At 36.7% G+C, this 23,237-nt stretch overlaps 1 protein-coding gene across 2 annotated transcripts; it reads right to left on the reverse strand.

Moving 5' to 3' along the window:
- Window positions 1-4,626: 4,626 nt before the first annotated feature.
- Window positions 4,627-8,473, reverse strand: LOC109211173 (WPP domain-associated protein). 2 transcript variants are annotated; one of them, XM_019374676.1, is made up of 4 exons: window positions 6,322-8,473; window positions 6,104-6,233; window positions 5,056-5,157; window positions 4,627-4,877 (listed from the first exon to the last, which is right to left on the reverse strand). In XM_019374676.1, exons 1-4 carry the CDS (start codon window positions 8,379-8,381, stop codon window positions 4,809-4,811), a joined length of 2,361 nt encoding a protein of 786 aa, XP_019230221.1. In that variant the 5' UTR covers window positions 8,382-8,473; the 3' UTR covers window positions 4,627-4,808. The 2 variants fall into 2 exon arrangements, with proteins under 2 accessions (XP_019230221.1, XP_019230222.1); XM_019374677.1 differs by lacking the exons at window positions 4,627-4,877; window positions 5,056-5,157 and having other exon boundaries at window positions 6,145-6,233; window positions 6,322-6,395; window positions 6,500-8,473.
- Between the last annotated feature and the right edge of the window lie 14,764 nt (window positions 8,474-23,237).

Raw genomic sequence — 23,237 nt, forward strand, 5'->3', positions numbered from 1 at the left:
ATCAATACTACGGACAAATTCATGTCTAGAAAAATCCATCCCTCAATAATATCATCTGCGCCCACTGTGGGTGTACAGACTCCGGAGGGGCTCCTACGGCGCAAGCGCTATTATAATCAATATAACTGTTGCGGCGTGCAGCTCGACCCTATAACTGTCACTCATAATCAGGCTCTCGGTCTCACTCAGTCATCACTCTCCAGTCTCACCCACGGGCTCTCAATGTCATGGAAACTAGCCCGGAAACAATGCTATGCTATGCCAATAATAACAACTGAGACTGAGATATGATATAAAATGCATGAATATGAATGAGTACAAATAACAGTGAAATCAGTAAAATGACAGCAAGAAACGCCACTAGGGTCCCAACAGTATCGGCATGAAGCCCTAACATGGTATTTAGCATGTTTACAGCTCAATTACTTTATCACATAATGGAAACACGGATATCAACAAGAAAGAGTCATTAAAAGGTGCCATGGAATGAAACAGGTCACGATTCTCACAGTGCACGCCAGCACGCCCGTCACTTGGCATGCGCATCACCTCATTACTAACCATATAACATGTAGTTTGGGGTTTTGAACCCTCAGAACCAAGTTTGAAAGCGTTACTTACCTCAAGCCGAGCAAAATACTACTCCGCAATGCCCTTGCCTCTCGACTCGGCCTCCGAACGTCCCGAATCTAGCCACAAGCAATACAATGCGATCAATATAGGCTAAAGGAACCAATTCCACAAGAAAGTACCAAATTATAGGCCAAATCCCGAAATTCACTCAAACCTGCCCCCCCGGGCCCACGTCTCGAAATCCAAAAAAATCACAAAACTAGAAAGCCCCTTCACTCACGAATCTACCCATATCAATTTCATCAAAATCCGACATCATTTGGTCCCTCAAATCCCCAAATTACTCTCTCCAAATCCCAAGCCCTAACCCCTTATTTCACTTCAAAAATCCTACTAATTTGGGGGAAATCATCGTAAAAACACCATAGCTAATGATATTAGAGATCAAGCAACTTACCTCAGTGAATATCCTTGAATCTCCTCCAAAAATCTCCCCAAAAGCTCCAAAGTCCGACTTGAAAATGGTGGAAATGAGCGAAAATTCGCGAAATCTCCTATTTATACATTCTGCCCAGCAATATCGCACCTGCGGTCCAAATGTCGCTTCTGCGAAGCCGCACCTGCGGAAAATCCATCGCAGGTGGGGAACCCACTTAAAATACTAACCTCGCTCTTGCGGCCTCAAGACCGCATCTGCGCATATGCAGGTGCGGAATTCCTCACGCTTCTGCAGTCCCGCCTCGCACCTGCGCCCGTAGGTCCGCTTCTGCAACCTCCGCAGGTGCGGGAATGCCATCGCACCTGCACCCTCTGCCCAGCTCAGCCTTGGCCGCTTCTGCGGCTCCTTCTACGCTTTTGCGAGATCGCACCTGCGGCTCCCACTACGCAGGTGCGATTATGACAACTGAGTTCCAACTTCAGCAACTCCTCCAATTTCCAACTTGTTTCGTTATTCACCCGAAATCAACCCGAGGCCCTCGGGACCTCAACCGAACATACCAACATATCCCATAACATCATACAAACTTAGTTGAACCTTCGAATTACCCAAAACAACATCAAAACACCAAATTACACTCAGATTCAAGCCTAAGAACTTCCAAATTTTCCGAATTCCACAAACAACGCCAAAACCTATCAAAAGACGTCTGAATAACCTCAAATTTTGCACACAAGTCAGAAATGACACCATGAACCTGCTCCAACTTCCGGAAATCCAATCCGACCCGATATCAAAATTTCCACTGCCGACCAAAATCGCCAAAATTCCAACTTTCGCCAATTCACTCCTAATTATACTACAGGCCTCCAAATCACATTTTGGACGCGCTCCTAAGTCCAAAATCACATAACGGAGCTAACGGAACCATCAAAATTAAAATTCGAGGTCGTTTACGCATAAGTCAACATCCGATAACTCTTCCAACTTAAACCTTCTCATAAGAGACTAAGTGTCTCAATTCAATCCAAAATCACCCCGGACCTGAAGCAACTAACCTGGTAAGTCAAATTACAACTGAAGAACACAAAAGAAGTAGGAAATGGGGAAACAGGGCTATAACTCTTGAAACGACCGGCCGGGTCGTTATACCAAAGGTAGAACTTACAATCCGTTTGGACATAAGATTTTTATCACTTTTTTTCAAAAAAAAAATTCAGTTTTTTTCAAAATCAGTATTTGATCATACAATTTTAAATTTTCACTTGAAGATGAATTTTGGAATTTCTCGAAAATTTGAAAAATTCCAAAAGACTATTTTTCAACATTTTCACTCAAATCACTCACAAAACTTCAAAAACAACCTAAAATTATATTCATGTCCAAACACAACTCTAATTTTCAAATACCATTTTCACTTTTTTTTTTTAGAATTTTACAATTCTTATGTCCAAACGCCCACTTAGTCTTGTGGCTCTTTGTTTATGCCAAAAACGTCCAAGTGTTATTCCTAAGGGTATGCAATCTTTCCAAGACAGGGAACTATGGAGTTCTTTGTTCTTGGTCATATGATTGGCTTCTTTGTGTTCTTGTATTCACATGCAAGTTGGGAAGAAATTCCTATAATTTCGTATGTGCCTTTACTTTATTTGCTGCATGAATTTTATTATAAGTCCCAAACCTCTAAAATAATTCAAGTGTTGGAAAGTTGAAGTCAAGTGCTGGGCTTGATTGTCGCACGGATGTGAACCTCGAAAATCGCCCTTGTGACACTAATCTACTACTATTTTTGACTGAGAGAAAATTAGAGATATTCCTTAAACGAGTAAAGAATTCTTTTTATGTTTCATTCCATATAACACCAGTTATATTCGAATGAAATAAGACTACAAAATTTTTCATAAAATTTGAAAGTACTTATCATAAATACTTTGACTTAGAAAAGTTTTTACTTAATGTCCAAATACGAAATATGTAAACTTCTAGATGATGAAAGAATATTTATGGTGAGTATTTTTATGTTTATGCACACAAAGAGATTATGCCTAACACCTATGATATGTAAATGTAAACACAATATGACACAATGTGGTTATTAAATGGTCGTAAACCCGATGACTTGCATAATTCTCATGCAAGGGCGAATCTATGCAGAGGAATGGGGTGGTATGCTACTCTAGGGGTGGGTATCGGTCGGTTCGGTTCGGTTATGAATATTATCGGTTTAGCATATTGGTTATCGGTTTACAAATATGATAAACCGACAACCAAACCGATAAGATATTAGTTATCGGTTATCGATCATTATCGGTTCGGTTATTGGTTTACCCGATAAGATAACTCAATCTAGAGTTAAGCAAAAAAGAGAAGAGTAAAACAGTTTTAAAACTCGTTTCTGGCCACAACTAAAACAGTTTTATAAAACAACTTTATATCAGTTCTGGACAGTGGACACAACTAATTGTTCTAATCTTCCTGCTGGCTTTGATTTAATCTGACCCCTGCAATACAGTTGTTGTATCACATGTCTTACTAATTGTGCTAAAACAGTTTTATATCGGCAACTAATATTCAACGTAAACAACAATACATTGAACAAAGAATCTGCAACAAACATAATCAAACACTACATTCAACAAAGAATCTGCAACTAATATTCAACATAATGTTGCTGCTACAACTTTCCAGTTTCCAACACTACAAATATCAACATAATGTTGCTGCTAAGCCATAAAATCTGCAACTAATAATTCAACACTACAAACAGTTGTCCAATTGAAGAGCGAAGAGTCTGAACTCTGAAGAATGCGGCTGAGGCTAAGAAATAATAGGAAAGAATGAAGCCCTAGCATATCTGCATATGTATATACTTAAGGGTAAAGTAGTAATTTCATTAATCCTTATTGGGTTATCGGTTAACCCAATAATAGAATTGCCAAATCGAGGCCCGAACCGATAACCCAATAGTGAAAAAATTCTAAACCGTTACCGAATCGTTAACCCAATAACCCAATACCGATAATCCAATAAATAATTAACGGTTCGGATTATCGGTTTACCCAATATATGCCCAGCCCTATACCACTCGGTTGCTCGGGTAAAATTTCATATAAGTTCTGCTACTTCACACGTAAAAAAAACGTTAGAAACTGACATAAAAGAAAGAATGGCACCCCCGGTCATAAAGTGATTGTAGGTGCCACGGTCAACGACTCCCCAACCCCCCTCAGGTTTTTAGACCCAAGATCGATACTCACTATTCTCATATTAGCAGAACTTTGCTCTTTGACGACTTGTTCCGTCTTTCCATTTTTTTTTAAATGCCTTTTGTTTTCATGCTTGTATTTCTACTCTATGTTCAATTGTTTATTTAAATTGTAAAAGTATTTTACTTCTCTTTCTTTTTCTAGATCTCATCAATATATTTATTTCAATATGCTTTGGATATTATTTTTTCGTTTTTATTTAGTTAATGTTTTTTTTCTCTTGATTTCAAATAAAGAATCAAACATTTTTAGTTTGCTTATCACGTGTTTATTTATGCACAAAAAAAACCTTGCAAATCGAACAAAATTAATTCAAAATGAACTGAATCACACACATTAATTTAAAACTACACGAACCAACCGGATGCATAAATTTACATTCAATACAACGACACCCGTAGCCATTAAATCCTAAATTCGCCTATGTTCTTATGTGCTGGACTGCTGATAATTCAGACAAGAAAGAAGATTATATGTTCATATAAGGAAATGAGCATGTTATACAAAAATTAAATATTAGATTTTATTTACTAAGAAGTAGATATACAAGCAACTGCATCTCCCAACTTTTCTTTGATGAGTTTTAAGATGTCAAACACCTGCATAATTGAAAAAACTAAAAAGTAAGGAAATAGATAAAATTTAAAACAATGAATATGAATATGAAATACATCTAATAAATATTGAAGGAAGAAGAAGAAAAAGAGCCATAACTCATAAATCACAAATTCATACTAAATAAATAATATAACCATGTTATGTTTGGTAGTTGCTGACCTGAAAATGGCAAGATAAAACAGTCGAATTTTGGTCCAGTATCACGTATATTTTCTCAAGCAGATGCAAAAGTGCTTCTACCTGATCCCCCAGCAAATCCACCTTTAAAAATACCAATCTTATCAATAATCCACATTAAATGCTAAATATCTTGCTCCATTTCTTCTTTTAGCAATAAATAAAATTGTCCTTCAACAAATATTACATAATAAATAAATAATGCGAAGGAGAGGAAAAAATCTATAAGAATCTCAATATTGTACACAGATAACATTGAGTTGTTTAAGTTTCAATTTTCACTCCGATCCTTCACCATCGTTTCAAAAAAAAAAAAAAAATTGTCGTTTTCGTGTGGATGAAAGGGAAACAATAAAGAAAACTAACTCGAAACTCTTAGGACCCGTTTGGCCATAGATTTTGCTAAAATAAATTTGAGTTTTATTTGGCAAACACATGTTTGACCATAGATTATGCCTATATTATTTTGGCAAAATCCCAAATCCCAAAACCACCTCGACAGCTGGTTTTGGGCCAAAATATCGTTATTACATGTTTTAAAAATTGCCCCAAACTTTCGTATTTTATAAAAGAGCCCACCATTTATTATTTTTTAATAATGTTATTTCGTCTTCTCGGTCATCTGATAGCTTATCATGTAGTTCATTATAAAAATAATAATTTTGTACCAAATTTATTTATGTTCAGGACTATGGTTTGCGATAATATAATGAATGTTATTGATAATGATACCGTTGGGTATTTGTGATAGTTTTTAAAACTTGTGGGTATAAGTCATGTTTCATGTTTTTCCAAAATAAATTTGGGAAATATGTTTTGAAAACTGATGTCCAAACACATTTTCATCTTCAAACCAAACTTCACCCAAATCAGATTTTTCAAAACAAATTTGAGAATCTATGGCCAAACGCTAGCTTAAATTAGCTTAAATTCACGTATCTTATAACAGGAAAAAGAAAAAAGGCTTAAAAATATAGCAAGATGCTTAAGCATGTTAATTAATTTTCTAATGAAATTCAATAAAATGTACCTCAGTTTCAGCCAATTTTAGATTCTGACATCTTGCTAAAAAAGCCTTCTTGTAAAGCAATTTCCTTTTGTTTATTAAAGCAACTGGTTCAACAATTAAGTTGTGGAATTGGTGTTTCACTTCCTCTATCCTGGAAAAAAGGTAATGTAACATTCTCATTAGTCCCTATTATGAACTGAGGCCTGAGAAGAAACAAACAGATGAAAAAAATTGAATACCTGGACAATTTTGTGTCTATATTATGAACTACATTGACCTCAAATTCTTGAATCACTTGATGAAAATCTGCTATCTGTGCTAAGATCAAAACATCAGATGGATTAATAACTGATAACTCTTGTGGTTCTTCAGTTTGAGACACAATACTAGTGTTTGTATGTAGGAAATCATCAGTACTTTTTGCTAATACTTCAGGTGAAATGCCAAGACTTTGTTCCAAATCAAACAACAATTCTTTGCTTGTAGATAGTTGTCTCATCGCGATCTCTAGTTTTTCGTTCACAGAAGTGAAAGTGCTCTCTTCATCATTCAACAGCCATTCAATAGTCTCGCGCTCCTCAACCTCTTCACATTCCAAGATTTCTTGTTCATGACGCACATTGTGTTCTTCTATCTCAGAACTTGCTTTCGCCATTAGATCTTCCTCTGACTCGAGACATTTTAACAAAGAATCGAGCTTTTGAATCAGACTTTCCTCAGTTCCATCAATTTCCACCTTCTTATAAGCAGGATTCAAATATTCCGAAAATTTGGTATGTACATCTTTCACAGCCTCAACCATGATAAACTTGTATATATCTTCTCTTATTTGAATTTCCATATCAATATCATCTTTTTCCTCCTTACATGCCTTAACCATTTCAATGAAGAATACCATGTAGACATTCTCTTTCAATAGGCTCCCTATTGTCTCTGGTAAGATTTTGCCATCTCTAAAATTCTTAACCAATGTTTCTAAATTCCCATCTTCTATATCAAATTGGCTTAGCAATAAAGTAGTTGTGCCTTTTATTGACTCCAAGTTTTCTTCCTCTTTCACATGTTTCTTATCGACCGACTTAACGTTCGATGAGCTTGTTATAACATCCAATCTTATGATGATGTCTTTTATGATTCTGTCCAAGATATCAAGTTCCATGTCTTTCTTGTGTAAGAAAAATTTACAATTTCGATCTTCGAACTGCTTCTTTAGAATTGACTCATGATTCTTAATCAGCTTAGCAACATAATTACTTCCACCATCTTCTTGGTCCTCCTGATCAGACAGTTGATGAGCAACTTTTGGCAAAGGCTCACTACACGTCCGACGTACCTTTGCCTGCTTTTGGCCTAAGATATCTTGCTTGTTCATTGTTTTCCTTTCCTCATCATGTCTACTATAGAAGGTCTCTAGTTCATGGCGCAACGCTGTTATCTCACAGATAAATTCTGATAAGTTGTCATTTGAAAATTCAAGTGGAATTTGATCACCCCTTTTCTTCAACTCTGATTCAAATCTTTTTTGGATATCATTTATGAATCCTTTTATCAAGACAGATAATGTATCTTTCTCAATGGTACACCTCCATTGCTTTTCTAAAGGAACCATCTCACCATTATCTCTTCTCCCAAATGCAAAATCCAAAGTTTCTTTTAAAATATCTATATCAGAACTCATCTGTTGAATCACATTGTTTTGTTCAGGCCTTAATGAATGATCAGTCATTGGCTTTATTTCAGGAATATGGTAACTTCCATACAAGTCATTTTGACAACTTCCTTCATTTAGAAGCTCTGAATCAGATTTCGAGTCGCTAGTTTCACCTTCTATAGCTTCATTCTTTTGTACTAACCTCAAATCTTGAGACCCTTCACTCTTTGTTCTTTGAAGCTCAAATTTGTCGCGAATAAAAACAAGTTCTCTTTCTTTGGTTTCTAAAACCTGTCTGAGCTTTAACTCATTTTCAGTCCTTTCTGTTAATTCTCTATCTTTCTCAGTGATTAAGAGTTTCATTACCTTAATCCTTCCCAAAAGCCAATGCCTCATTTCTGTTAAGTCTGAGATGACCTTTTCGCGGTTGCTTTCAAGAATATCAGTCTCTTGTTGAACAATGCTTAGACCTGATTCCACAAGGATCACTGCCAATTCATAGAACTTTGATCTCTCGTGAAGAAATTCAATGGATCCAGCTTCAGATTGGACCTTTTCATGTGCTTTGTCCATGGCAGATCTTAGAATTCCCATCACTATTCCGTCTGACTTTGATCTACAATCTATTTCACCAAACAGGTTGTCCATTTTCTTAATTTCCAAATTAAATAGAGAAATTAAACAGATTCCTACACTTTCCCTTTTTTTTCCTTCTTTTTCCTTGAGTGTGAATTCGTAAAAAATATAGTAGACTATTATGCATAAACAGAGAAAAGAAGTGTTAAAAACATTGAAATTTTCATTATGATCTCTCAAAGACATGATCGTAAGGATCTGCAAGAAAGTTGCATGGTTTCACGTGACTTGTTCTAAATCCCAAGTAATTCCCATGAATGCGGTAGGAAGCATTATTTTGATTAAACTCAATCAAACACAAATCATTCCAATAAATACTATCAGCATATGTGAAGTAATTTAGCTATAGTAATTAAAAGTTAAAGTGCAAGTATAAAATCACTTAACAATACCGCTTAACTTAATTATGTGATAAATATTTATTTAAAAAGATACATATTTGTAGTCATTTATTTTATGTAACTTTTTACGTGTCATTAGGCAAATCTGAAAAGATTTTCCTAATTGCATGCGAAAGTTAATCGTATCCGAGTTTGTTCAATCATTTAAAAAAGAGAAATCACGTTCACTTAGCTACATGTTATAAAACAATAAAAGAAGGAAAGAGTATTTCAGAGAAACAGAATTCTTATTGATTTGAGATGAATTACAATGTAATAGAACTCCTCTATTTATAGGGAAAAGTGAGTTAGCCACCAAGTAACAAACCCTAAAATCTCTCTAAAATAGACATTCACCATAAATAAAATACTATTTATAACACTCCCCCTTGAATGTCTATTCAATAAATAATGTGCCTTATTAAAACTTTAACTAAAATAAACCCAGTGGGAGAAAATTCTAGTGAAGGAAAAAGAGTACACATGTTTAGAAATACGCCTTTTGGTCGTTAAAAACCTTGCAAGGAAAACCCAATGGGACAAAATCTTGTAAGGAAAAAGAGTACAACGCCTATTAACCCTGATGAGAGCATCAATTCACATCTTTAAGCCTTTGCATTCCAATCTTGTACACCATATTCAAAAGATCGTTGGTAGAGATTCGACAAACAAATCAGCCATATTAACTTGAACGAATTTGTTTCACCTTGAAATCATCATCCCTAATAGATCTATTGTCTTCATATGATCTTGTTGGAATCGTCATTTCAATATCTTCACATAGAGGTGAAAACTCTCGCTATCATATAATCATGCTTATACTTATAACAAGATACATTTGTGCCCAAATTGCAGTGAGGATGTGGTACTTCAAGATCAAGAATTGTATATGCTTTAAGCGATTTAAATCCTTTGGGGATTGTCATATAAGTATAGTCAAATAAGCCATTTAAATGGACTTTAGATGCATATCAAGTTTTCATGTCATGCTAGACAAATAAGATAGATAAAGGTGATTGCACACACCATTGACTTTATACTTTCAAGTGTTTGAATTGCGGGTCCAAAACTACATATCTTTCATATGAAACCAATTCTATTCGAATTGTGTCTCTTCCATTTGGCCAATATTTTTGTGTCTGTATTCAACAGACTTAAGATCCTCATCTATACTTAGCGCTTTCATAGATGTCGACGACGAACATTTTATATCGGTTCTCATATTTTTTTTTCATAAAGACATAACATAGAGATCTCTTTATTTATTTCAGGTACATGAACCTCTCCTGAGATTTTATGAAGTGTTATGTCATGTGATCTTCTAGATCACTTACCTCCTTATTATGATCATTTTGATCATTTTCTCATCTTATTTATCAAAATTTTATTTGAAACCGATTTGTTTATACGCTTTAAGGGTACTATAGACTTTGTCCTTCTAGGACTTATTCTAATATGAGCATTTGCAGTGAGAATATTATTACTTTCTTTGGGTCGGCAAATGCGTCTGGCATGAATTGCAACATATTGCAGATGAATTATCTTTTTATGAACTTCAAGTTCATAGTGTTTTATTTGAGGATCGAGATGTACAAATGATAATTCATTCCACGTAACTTTTTCTCAACTATTTATCTTGTCTCCCCCTCATGTTAGAAAAACTAACTTGCTTCCTCAAGTTTGGAAATCCATCTTTGTGCGTTATGGTATTAATCAAAATATACATCGCACATCAATAACATTAAGATGGAATTATTTGATTCTTGACCCTGAGGGAAGAATGTAATATACTTTGGTATATAACGTATATCAAACTGATATAGATAACTTCGTTCTCATAAGCAATAGTTTAGCTATTAAGTGGAGGCACTCAATAAATCATTTTACTAAACCAATTGTGTTGTAAACCAACTTATCAAGATGAACTGTCTTGAATAGAAAATATAGAAATTATACTCGAAATTAAATTATTGAGCAAGTTACCTCACAAACACCGGCCGGGTTGCGGGTTAATAATAATCGCACATGTAACCATCTCATAGATGCATCTTATGTGGTATACATGGTAGGTGAATGAACTCCAATTCACCTTTGATATTTCCAGCATTCATGGGATTCCAATTTTAGCTGATCTATTAATTAATGAGAACAACAACATAAGAGAATTCATAAAGAACTTCTAGTTCTTTAATCTTTACCCATGTGGATTCTCTTTTATTTTTGTACACCGTGCTTAAATTAACATGGCTAAACCAATTATGCCAACTGGATAAATTATCAATATTAATAAACTTCAGGTATACACCATGACGCGCGCAATTATCAATAGACTCCTAGTCTATTATGATATGGGTTTTTATATCAATAAACTTTCACTTTATTGTGGCATTCTTTTCTTAGTGTAGTACAAACTGGAGAATAAAGCGGCTAGTATTTCACATACATGTCACCCCGCTACAAGTTGTAGTTTTATAAGATATTAAATTTTTCCTTTATTTATAGTCTCAATATAACCAGCCGCTTTCGCGAATACTCTAAAAACTCAATTAAGTTTCTTTGAGACTTACTACGACACAATAAATTGACACGATAATCAATTGTATTCCTCCAAAATAGTAATAATTGGCTCTTCCAGAGCTCTCAATTATTTTTGTACTACCACATATTCATCAACACCCATATGGTAAATATCTCTTTTAAAGAGAAAGTAATACAATTATGGTTGCATTACTGTTGTCTTTAAATAATCACATTGCCAAAATATTTTGGAGTACTGTAACGACCCGACCGGTCATTTTGCTTTCTAGAACCCCGTTCCCCTAAATAAGACTTTTCGTACTCGCTTTAACTTATTTCTGACTTGTGGGGATGGTTAATTCGGGATTTAGAAGAGTTTGGGTTGAAATCAGAACACTTGGTTCCTTAAGGTTGGCTTAAAAGGCCAAGTTTGACTATGGTCAACATCTTGGGTAAATGAGCTCGGAATCGGGATTTGACGGTTCCAATAGGTTCGTATGGTGATTTCGGACTTGAGCGTATGTTCGGATCGGGTTTTGAATGACCCGGGAGCGTTTTGGCGCCTAATAGTGAAAGTTGATTCTTAAAGGTTTTGAAAGTTCTTTAAATTTGGTTTGGAGCGAGTTTTGGTGATATTGAGGTCCAAATGGGATTTTCGAGATCCGAAATAGTTCCGTAATATCATTTAAGACTTGCATGCAAAATTTGGTGTCATTCCGAGTAGTATAAGTACATCTCGACGCATTGGAAGTAAATTGAATAACTTGAAGTTCATAAATTTGATTCAATTGGTTTTGGGGTGTGATTCTTAGTTTTAATGTTGTTTCGGGCATTTCGAGAGTTCAAGCGAGTTTGTTTTATGATTCCAGACTTGTGGGTATGTTCGGGCGGGGCCTCCGGGGCCCCGATTGTCGATAGGACGAGGCTCGGACCAAGTTGGGAGCTTGAAGCAACAGCTGAAGCTCCCCAGATCTGTTATAATCGCACCTGCCTTGGCCAGCCGCAGGAGCGAGCCACGAGCTGCAGAAGCGAGAATTCAAGGGCAGCCCAGGAACCGTAGATGTGGAAGATTGGGTGCACCTGCATGACCGCAGGTGCGAGAGCTGTGGTCGCGGGTGCGGCTGGGCTAGCAGAAGCGGCACTTCTATCCGTATATGCGAAGCAGGTGAGGGAAATGCGCACCTGTGATGGCTTTTCCTCAGGTGTGAGACCGCAGTTACGGCCAAGGCACCGCATGTGCGAAAGTCGCTAGGCAGTGAGGGATCATTTAATACGGACTTAGGCCATTTTTATCACATTTTCTTCCACATTTGGGCGATTGGGGAGTTCTCAAAGACGGGATTTCGACCTAGCTTTTGGAAGTAAGTGATTCTACCAAATGTGAGTTAAATACCTAGATTATGGGTAGATTAACATGTAAAAATTAGGGAAAATCAAGGGTTTAGAGGAAAAACTAGCTTTTTGATAAAAACGAGATTTAACCACGAAATTTGTTATGAAACTTAGTGAAAATCATATATTATGTTCCTAAGGTTATGGCTAGCGACTTTCTTTGAAAGTTTCCGGAATCCGTGCATGTGGGCCCGGGGGTNGTGTATCTCTTTTGAATTTCTTCTACTAACTCGTATACGTACGTGATAGCTGGGTATCAGCTGTGCATCGACGGGTGATTCTATGGATGAGGTGCAAAATATGTTTCCGGTATTTTGGTTATGGACCAGCCTGGAGGACTTGAGGCCAGGTTTAGACCGCAGCTTAGGCTTGGTAGTTCAATTCTGTCAGTATATGCTTTTGGACTTATATGTCTGGTAGTGTCCCTATGAGTGGAGTTTATGGCTGGTGAGTGGTTGGATGGCTATATGATGAAGTATGATGTGACTGCTGGATGTATTCAGATGGTTTGAATTTGACACGATGAGTTTTCTTGGGATGTAAGAAGGACTATAGGGTGCTTGATTTCTGCCTTAATGTGTTGTATATTTATCACATTTTCTTCCACATTTGGGCGATTGGGGAGTTCTCAAAGACGGGATTTCGACCTAGCTTTTGGAAGTAAGTGATTCTACCAAATGTGAGTTAAATACCTAGATTATGGGTAGATTAACATGTAAAAATTAGGGAAAATCAAGGGTTTAGAGGAAAAACTAGCTTTTTGATAAAAACGAGATTTAACCACGAAATTTGTTATGAAACTTAGTGAAAATCATATATTATGTTCCTAAGGTTATGGCTAGCGACTTTCTTTGAAAGTTTCCGGAATCCGTGCATGTGGGCCCGGGGGTGAATTTTAGGAATCTTGCAATTTGGGTTGGGTAATCACTTTAATAGTAGAAATATGAACTTTTGAGCATAAATTGATTAGTTTATGTAATGTTTGATTAGTTTTGAGTCATTTTGGTATCGAATTTGGAGGTTTGAGCGCATTCTTGAATTGGGAAGTAGGCTTTGAGACGAGGTAAGTCACCTTTATAACCTTGTAAGAGGGAATTAACCCCATAGGTGAATTAAATAAATGTTTGTACCTATTTGTGGGGGCTACGTACGTACGAGGTGACGAGATTCCGTACGTAGCTACTAGTATGCTATTGTCCGGGTAGTTTAGGATCCGTATCATGCTATAATTAGAATGTTTGCATCCTTACTTGCTAATGTAATCACTTAAGCCATGTTAGGAATTTATAAAAAGAATTGTATAAGGTTAAACTCACTTACTTGAAGGTTCGACCCTACGGCAATGCACAGTTTAATATTATGTTGGATCCGGTTGTACGACCTCGGCATAATTGCGCATGTTAATTATTTGGAATTCTCTGTGATTTATACTGCTCAAATTCCTTGAAATGTAAGTGGTTAAATGATATGACTGAGATTAAATTATATTTATGAAAGAAGAACTTATCACTTCCTGTTATTAAACTATTAGTATTATTCATGATATCCATGCTTAGCATAACACTTTAATTATATTATTGTTAGCCTTAGTAAGTGTCAAGTCGATCCCTCGTTACTACTTCTTCGAGGTTAGACTGGATACTTACTGGCTACATATTGTTTATGTGCTCATACTACGCTTCTGTACTTAATTATACAGGATCTGAGGCAGGTGCATCTAGTTACCCGCCCGACGCGCATACTTGATCTTGGACTGAGACTTCACGATGAGCTGCCCCCTTTCGAGCCGTTCAGCAGCATGCCGGAGTTTCTCTTTTGCTTGTATATGTGTATTCTATTTCAGACAGTAGGATAGTCATCTTTTGTATATTCTACTAGTTTTCCACACACTTGTGACACTAGATCTTGGCACATATTAGTAGATTTTGGTTTTTTTGGGTTGTATTTCTATAGTTATGACTTCCTTTAGTTGTTTCCTTTTTGTTTGCCTTAAAAATCCATTATTTATCAAATGATTTAAACTTAGGTAAAGTTAGATGTTGGGATTACTTAATAAAAGAATGGGAAATCACTAAGTTGTTCACTGTTGGCTTGTCTAGCAACGGTGCTGGACGCCATCACGGCCTGACATGGAGTTGGGTCGTGACACGTACAATAAGTACGTGACCAATGACCATTTATGCCATAATAATGACATTATTTTCTTATTCCTCTCAAACCTCCTTCTAGAGGTGAGTGTGGTATATACCACTAGCACGCTCATATTCTACCAAGAATGAATATGTATTCATAAATCATATGTTATCACATTTACATCATGAATGGACCATAATCATCTATATGTGCTTTACAAAATCTCATGTCAAATCGATGACTAATATTACTTTCACAAAGTGAAGGATTATTTTGAGAATCCTTAGTGTTCTCATTACCACAATGATGAAGATTATAATGTCGTCTATTGCCACGTCCACATCCATCGATACATTCATGGTAATAATTTTGTCTTCTTTCAGACGTATCACATACTGCTATCACATTCTCTTAAGGGAATGAGAATAAAGCAAATTCAGTGGGACGGGTTTCCACTTTTTGTGCTCACAATCATACATGAATTTGATCATGGTAAGACAGAGAAATTTTACCACTTCGGGTGGTTATAATTTCTTACAAACCCATCAGAGTTATAATCAAACTTTGTTGTCTTTGCTTGTATATAAAATCAAATTATAGAATTTCAAAAATTTAAAAGAGAAAAATAAAATAAAATACTTACCTTAAATCTAGAATTTAATCTCGTTTGCCAAACTCAGTGCAATTAGCACAAAAGCAACTGATCAAACATATCTCATTCGTCGAATTTGAAAAATCTTGATTTGTCAATTCGTTGATATCATCACAGAATGCAACTCATCACACCAAATTAATTTCTATGGGGAATGTATTTCCACGACAGGATGAGTCGATACATCTTGTCACGACCCAAAATTCCTCCGAAGGAGTCGTGATGGCACCTAGTCTCTAAACTAGGTAAGCCTAACATTTACTGAAATAATATTAACATTTATTGACTTCAAATTAAATAACTATCGATAAATAACAATTCCCAAACCGGTGGTACAAGTCATAAGCCTTTCTAAGAGTAGTTATACCAAATAAATACAACACTGTTCCAGAACGAGAAGGAATCAATGGAACCTAAATACAAACGAAGGTGACTCCGAGGACTGCAAACACAGCAACATGTTACCGTGAGTCTCCACCGCGACGACCCGCACAGCTACTATTGATCAATACCTGGATCTGTACACAAAAATGTACAGAAGTGTAGTATGAGCACACCACGGCGGTGCCCAGTAAGTATCAAGACTAACCTCGGTGGGGTAGTGACGAGGAACAGTCAAGACACCTACTGGTCAAATGAAATGAACAAGATATGATAGTAAAATATCGAGATAAAGATAACGAGATAATATCGATAGCGGAGAGAAATCAAAATATAAATAGTAGGAACAATAAAGGGAGAACACGGGTAGTAACGAACGATACCCAAGTAAATCAGATAACCAAGTAAATTAGATAACCAAGTAAGTCAGATAACCAAGTAAATCAACACTGACATAACAGGAACAGAGACAAGTAAGAATGTATTCAAATAAAGAAGGCAATACCAACTCAATCAATCACATCATGTCTAATACACAATCCCGACCATCTCAATCCTCGGTTTCTCATATCATAATTCCAACTTCCGAACCTTCAGCACACATGGCACCTTGTGCCCCCATATTTTCCATCTCACTTTTAACAACAAAATCCACATGCTATACTATACATAATGTCCGTACAAATGCACTCAAGATGTTCAAGAAGTCTCATTTACCTAGTATATGTATACAATTTCTAAACTAATTAGGAAAGTCAGCGAGGAAAGATGAGGTTGTTTCTTTTGAAATTATTTGAGTAAAGAAAGTACCCCTTTCAACTAAAGTACAACATCGACTGAATTATTACCTTTAACATGGGAGTTAATAATTTAAAACTTAGTAGAAATTCCTTTTTTATGTAAAATACGACCTCAGACGATTTAAGGGGATATAATTGAGAAACTAATTGAATTAAAAGATGTAACAATTTTTGAAGTTTGAAGTATTAGAATGTATACATATATATAAATATGGCGAATTATTGAAAACACTGTAGGTTCCAACACAAAGGATCACATCAATAAAGGAAATTATATAGTTAAAACACTTGAATTGATAACAAAAAATAAATACAGCAACAGAAAGTGCACGGCATCGCCCTTCGTGCTTTTACTCTCGTTCTCACCATAAGAATCAATATTCACTTTTATTCTTCCTTGTTGCGGCGTGCAACCCGATCCCAATCATATAGTATTGTTGCGGCGTGCAACCCGATCCAAATCATATAATACTGTTGCGGCGTGCAACCCGATCCAAATCATATAATATTTGTTGCGGCGTGCAACCCGATCCAAATCATATAATATTGTTGCGGTGTGCAACCCGATCCAAATCATATAATATTATTGCGGCGTGCAACCCGATCCAAATCATATAATATTGTTGCGGCGTGCAACCCGATCCCAATATAATACAAGTCAACACCAATCACAAAGAACTCCGGCAAGGGAATAATAAGGAAACAACAATATCCCGGCAAGGGAGTCAACAACAAGNAACAATTGGACATTTAATCTATTTGCACGAAGTCATAGAGGAAATCACAATCAAGAAGTATCAAAGTAGTAAGGAAGGCACTCACTTCAATTAAGGGTCAAAGCAACACGTAGGAATTAGAGGAAAGCTAATAAAATCATGCGGAGCATATAGAGACAATTTAAGCAATTATTACACTCAATCATAACGGAATACTTTTCACATATTGAACGTAAGGACCTAAGAACCCTAAAGCATATTTCCCACAGATAAGTCCGAGCACACACTCGTCACCTCGCATGCACGGACTACAATTAGCATAGAAGACTCAAATCCTAAGGGGAAGTCCCCCACACAAGGTTAGGCAAGATACTTACCTCGAAGACGACAAACCGATACTCCAAAATGAACTTCTCAGGTGAAGAGACCTCCGAACGGCTCATATCTAACCAAAAACGACTTGAATACATCTAACAATGCAAGAAGAAAACAATTTCAATTAACAAAACTATGATTCCTATACAATTTGCAAAAAGTCAACAAAAGTCAACTCCCCGGGCCCGCACCTCGGATCCCGACAAAATTTACAAAAACCGAATACCCATTGCGATACGAGTTCACCCATACAAAAATTATCTAATTCCGATACCATTTGGTCATTCAAATCATCATTTTACATTTTTGAAAGATTTCACAATTTTTCCCAAAATTTCCTTTAGATTCTCATGAATTTGATGTTAAATCTAAGGTATAATCACAAAATATAGTTGAAAATTGATTAGAGAAACTTACCCAATGATTTGGAGAAGTTTGGGTCTTTGAAAAATCGCCGATGGAGGTTTAGGGTTTGAGAAAATTGAAAAATGGGTGAAAATCCCGTAAAAAATCTCACTTAACAGGCCTCAGATGTCGCATTTGCAACCCAGGGTTCGCAATAGCGAACCCTTGAAAATTGCAAACAAAGCAGTGCTAACAGAAGTTGCATTTGCGACCAAAAGCTCGCATTTGCGAACTGGGCATCGCAAGTGCGATGAGGAAGTTCGCATTTGCGAACACACCAGAAACCAGCAATTTTCCCGACACGAAAATGAGCATAACTTCCTCATACGATGTCCAAATTCGATGATTCTTTTTNATTGCACCTAGATTCAAAGGAAAGCACTTCAAAACTTAGATAGTCAACAGGTTTCAACCAAAAGGGCTCATGATTACATGCTGAAAATGTACTAGGGCTAGAGGGTAGGAGAGAACATGCATTAAGCAAACCTATTTTTGCTTGAAGAAACGACGATGAAGCATCCAAAAACAAGCGCAACATAGCCTAAACCTATCCGAAACTCACCCAAGCCCTTGGGGATCCAAACCAAACATGCACACAAGTCTAAAGACATCATAAGGACTTACTCGTGCGATCAAATAATTAAAATAGCATAAAAAACTATGAATTTAACCTCAAAACTCATGATTTTCTAACTTTTGAACCGGACGTCCAAATCACGTCAAATCGTTTCCGATTCTCACCAAATTTCACAGATAGGACTTAAATATCATATCAAACTTGTACTAGGCTCCTAGAACCAAAATACAGACCCAATACCAACGAGTTCAAACATTAATTTATTTATTTATTTCCTTTAAAAACCAGCACAATAATTTTCTTCAAAAATTGTTTTCTAAGGCTAGGGACCTCGGAATTTGATTCCGGGCATACGTCCAAGTCCCATATTTTATCGCGGACCTCCCGGGATCGTCGGAACACAGATCCGGGTCCGTTTTCCAAAAATGTTGACCAAAGTCAATAAAAAAACCAAATTTTAACACTAGAAATTACTGTATTTTTCATATTTTCACATAAAAGCTTTCCGGTTTCACGCTCGGACTGCGCACGCAAGTCGATACACATAATATGAAGCTGCTCGTGACCTAAAACTGCCGAACCGGACGTAATTATTCAAAACGATCAGTTGGGTCGTTACACATCTAAACTGTTGATTAGTCTCTCGATCCAACTGCTTAGTTTCAAAATCCAAAGCCCATTGGTTCATCATTTTAGTCTCTACTCAGTTGATTAGAGTCTCGTGATCATAACGTGTTATAAAACAATAAAAGAAGAAAAGAGTATTTCAGAGAAAAGTAGAGAAAGAGAATTCTATTGAATTGGGATAAATTACAATGGAATAGAACCCCTCTATTTATAGGGAAAAATGACTTAGCCACCAAGTAACAAACCCTAAAATCTCTCTAAAATATAGACATTCACCATATATAAAATACAAGTTATAACACTACATTTGATTTTATTTGAAGGTAAACATGTTTTTTCCACTCTATCAATTAAACCTTCGATATAACGAGAGATACTTCGTATATCTTATTGGACTTGTATTTCATGTTATATTATTTTTAGGGAGTTTTATAGCTTTGCCCACAAAAACTAAACTAATTACCCTTACTTACCCATTAGTTTTTCTACCCACTAAACTAACTACCCTTCCTAGTTCCTACCCGTTGCAGCTTTTGTGGGTAATTGTTACTTCTTCTTTTTTTCTCATTTTCTTTTTTGTTTCTCTGTTTTTTTTATTTCTCCTTTTATTTTTTTCTCGTTTTTATTTATTTATTTTTCTTTTATCTTTTATCTTTTATATGTTCATATATTTTTTCCAGAATCATATTATTCTTTATTTTCTTTATTTCATAATCTTGTTTTATACTCAATTTGGCTCGTTTCTTTTCATTTTTTTATTTTTTTTCTTTTTTTTTAATTTCTTTAGTTTCGCGTTCCTTTTCTAATTTCATTGAACTTTTTTTAATTTTATTTTCATATTACTATTTTATGTCTTCCGACAACTACTTCTTATACAATAAATATTATTTAAATGGAACTCCATAAAAAAATCATTTAAGAAAATATTTGCAAGGGCGTAATTGGAAAAATTAAAAAATGGCTTATTTTTACGGTATACTGTTATATTATATTGTATATTGTAACAACATAATGTTACTATAACCATACCTTTAGCTTTGCACAATAGCACCTAGATGATTCAACAGTCGAAGTATACTATTATGGTCTATTGTTTACTATTACAGCATACTGTTACAATATATTGCATATTATTACAGTATACCATTACAGTATATTGTATGCTACAATAGTATGTTGTTGAGTATAATTATATACTTGTGAGCATGTGATTTTTGCCCTATATGAAATACTCCTATAAAATCAAAGAAAATAGATTTTTTCCAATTATTTGCCATTTTATAGGATTTTATTAATTNCACAAAAACTAATTTTTACCATACTAATGCCCCATGACCCCGTGAGCCACCCAGAAGAACCAACTTCACGTCCATCGCTAAATCATACTCTAGACTTTTCCCTAAGTTGGTCCAAAATGGGTTTGTTGCAACCCGTACCTCCAAACAGGCAAAACCCAGAGTCACCCTCCTACCGACCCGGCGCCCGATGTGCTTATCATTCAGGGGGCAGAGGGGCACGATACTGAAGATTGCTGGACCCTTAAGAGAGCGGTTGAGACTTGATAAAGCAAAAATGGGTAGCGTTGAGAGATGAGGAGAACCCCAATGTAACCAATAACCCACTACCAACTCATAATAACGGGCCAGTTATTGGGATGATTTGTGAGGACAGGGAATTTGACCCAGCTCTGAAGGCTATCATTGCTATTGCTGATGTTGAAAAGAAGCCCAAAGCTGTAGCAAAGCCAGCTAAGGACGAGAAAAAAAGCAACTCCACTCCTCAAAGAATAGTGTGGAAGCCAAAACAGGGTCAGTACCTCCTAAAGATGCCATTCTTTATGTTCCCAGGGCCCCCAGAAAAGAATAGTTCGTGTTGAGTCCCCCCAAAAGGTTCGAGCTAAACAAGGGACCTAAGATGTACGTACCAAAGGGGACATATGTGGCGCGGGGGCCGATAATCTCACCCAGGCTGACTGAGCCTGTGGTTATCAGCCGCGCACCACAGAAGCCTATGAAAGACCCCACAGCCCCCCCTTGGAACTACAACAAAGCAGTAGTGACGTACAAAGGAAAAGAAATCATGGGGGAAGTGAATGAAACAAACCCGTCTGGGAAGTACCTCAACTTGGAAGAATTGAACAAGACCAAGCAGAAGCGTTTCCCGCTTAAAAAGCCAGTCAGTGCTGAAGAGGCAGAAGAATTCTTTCGAAAGATGAAAACCTCGGAGTACGAGGTAATTGACCAACTCCGGAAGTCTCCCTCCTAGGTCTCACTTCTGTCTCTACTTATAAGTTCGAATGAGCATCAGAAAGTGCTGTTGAAGATGCTTAATGAAGCATATGTTCCGGTCGAGACCACATTTGAGCAACTGGAAAGAATGGCGGAACGATTTTTTGAAGTCAACCGGATCTCATTCAGTCGAAATGACTTGCCTCCAGAAGGGGCTTCCCAGAACAAAGCTCTCCATTTGACTATTAAATGTGAAGGATACTACGTGAAGAGAGTTATGTTGGATGGTGGATCTGGGGTTGACATCTACCCTCTCTCGACCTTGCAGAGAATGAAAATTGGGACTGAAAGAATTAGGCCCAACAATGTTCGTGTACGTGCTTTTGATGGCGTCAAGAGAGATACCATAGGGGAGATTGTTTTGATCCTAACTATCGGCCCTGTGGATTTTGAAGTGACATTTAAGGTCTTAGACATAGACACCTCCTACAATTTTCTCCTAGGAAGGCCTTGGATCCATGCTGCAGGAGTCGTGCCTTCTACCTTTCACCAGATAGTTAAGTTTGAACACGAAGACCAAGAAATCGTGGTCCATGGAGAAGATGAGCAATCAATCTATAGGGACCCATCAGTTCCATGTCTGGAGGCCAAGGAAGGTAGCGATCACATAGTCTACCAAGCTTTTGAGATTGTAGTCGCGGATCAGTGTGAGGAAGGAGTCCCGTGTCCTCAACCTTTCTTGTCAAATGCATCCATCATGGTCGACACTGAAATGATCAAGCACGGGTACAAACCAGGGAAAGGGCTTGGGGCATCTTTGCAAGGCAACACAAAACCCATCACTCTAACTGCCAGTGAGAAATTCTTCGGTGTGGGCTTCCAAGACACAGAAACTGACGTGACATGGGCTAATGAACATAAAAAGAATGGGTGGGCGCTGCCTCAACCGGTCCTGCATCTCTCCAAAACATTTGTCAAGCCTAGATACATAGAGGAAGAAGATGAGGCCTTCACGGCCGAGGAAATCGAGGACATTTGTAGAGCAATGAGGCAGATGTTATATGAGGCTCATATGGTCCAGCCGGGTGAAGGCTCGAGCACCACTGAGGTGCAATATGTGGGGCCGAATGCCAAGCTTCAAAATTGGAAGGCTACTCCATTCCCAGTCAGGAGGGAATCCTGGTAGTTTCAGTCTTGCCATTTTTTCTACATTTCGAGTTATTTCAGGGTGTAACTCGAATGTTTTAGTTTATTGTCTTTTAAATTCCAATGCAAACCCTCCTATCTTTAAAATTCAATGAAATGAAATCAATATTTCATCGTCCATGAATCTCTTTCTTTATTCTTTCTGATTTTTCGTTATTTTTCTTATCTCTCTTTTCAGTTCTAATAATGCGGAATTAAATAACATGACATGCTTGCGGACTTCATGCCCAGATCCTAACATGCTGTCTAACTGTGAAATAATGAATCAAGAACCAGAATATGATGAAGATGAGGCTTTTAAGGAAATAAATCGAGAACTGGAACAATTTGAGAATAAGCCTAAGCCAAACTTAAATGAAACTAAGCCAGTTAATCTGGGTAGTTCAGAAGAGGTTCAGGAAACCATGATAAACATTCATGCTAATGAAAGAACTATAGATGCATTGATCCAACTCTTGTGCGAATTCAAAGACGTGTTT

Source organism: Nicotiana attenuata, unplaced genomic scaffold (genome assembly GCF_001879085.1).
Source record: "Nicotiana attenuata strain UT unplaced genomic scaffold, NIATTr2, whole genome shotgun sequence".
Lineage (NCBI taxonomy): Eukaryota > Viridiplantae > Streptophyta > Magnoliopsida > Solanales > Solanaceae > Nicotiana > Nicotiana attenuata.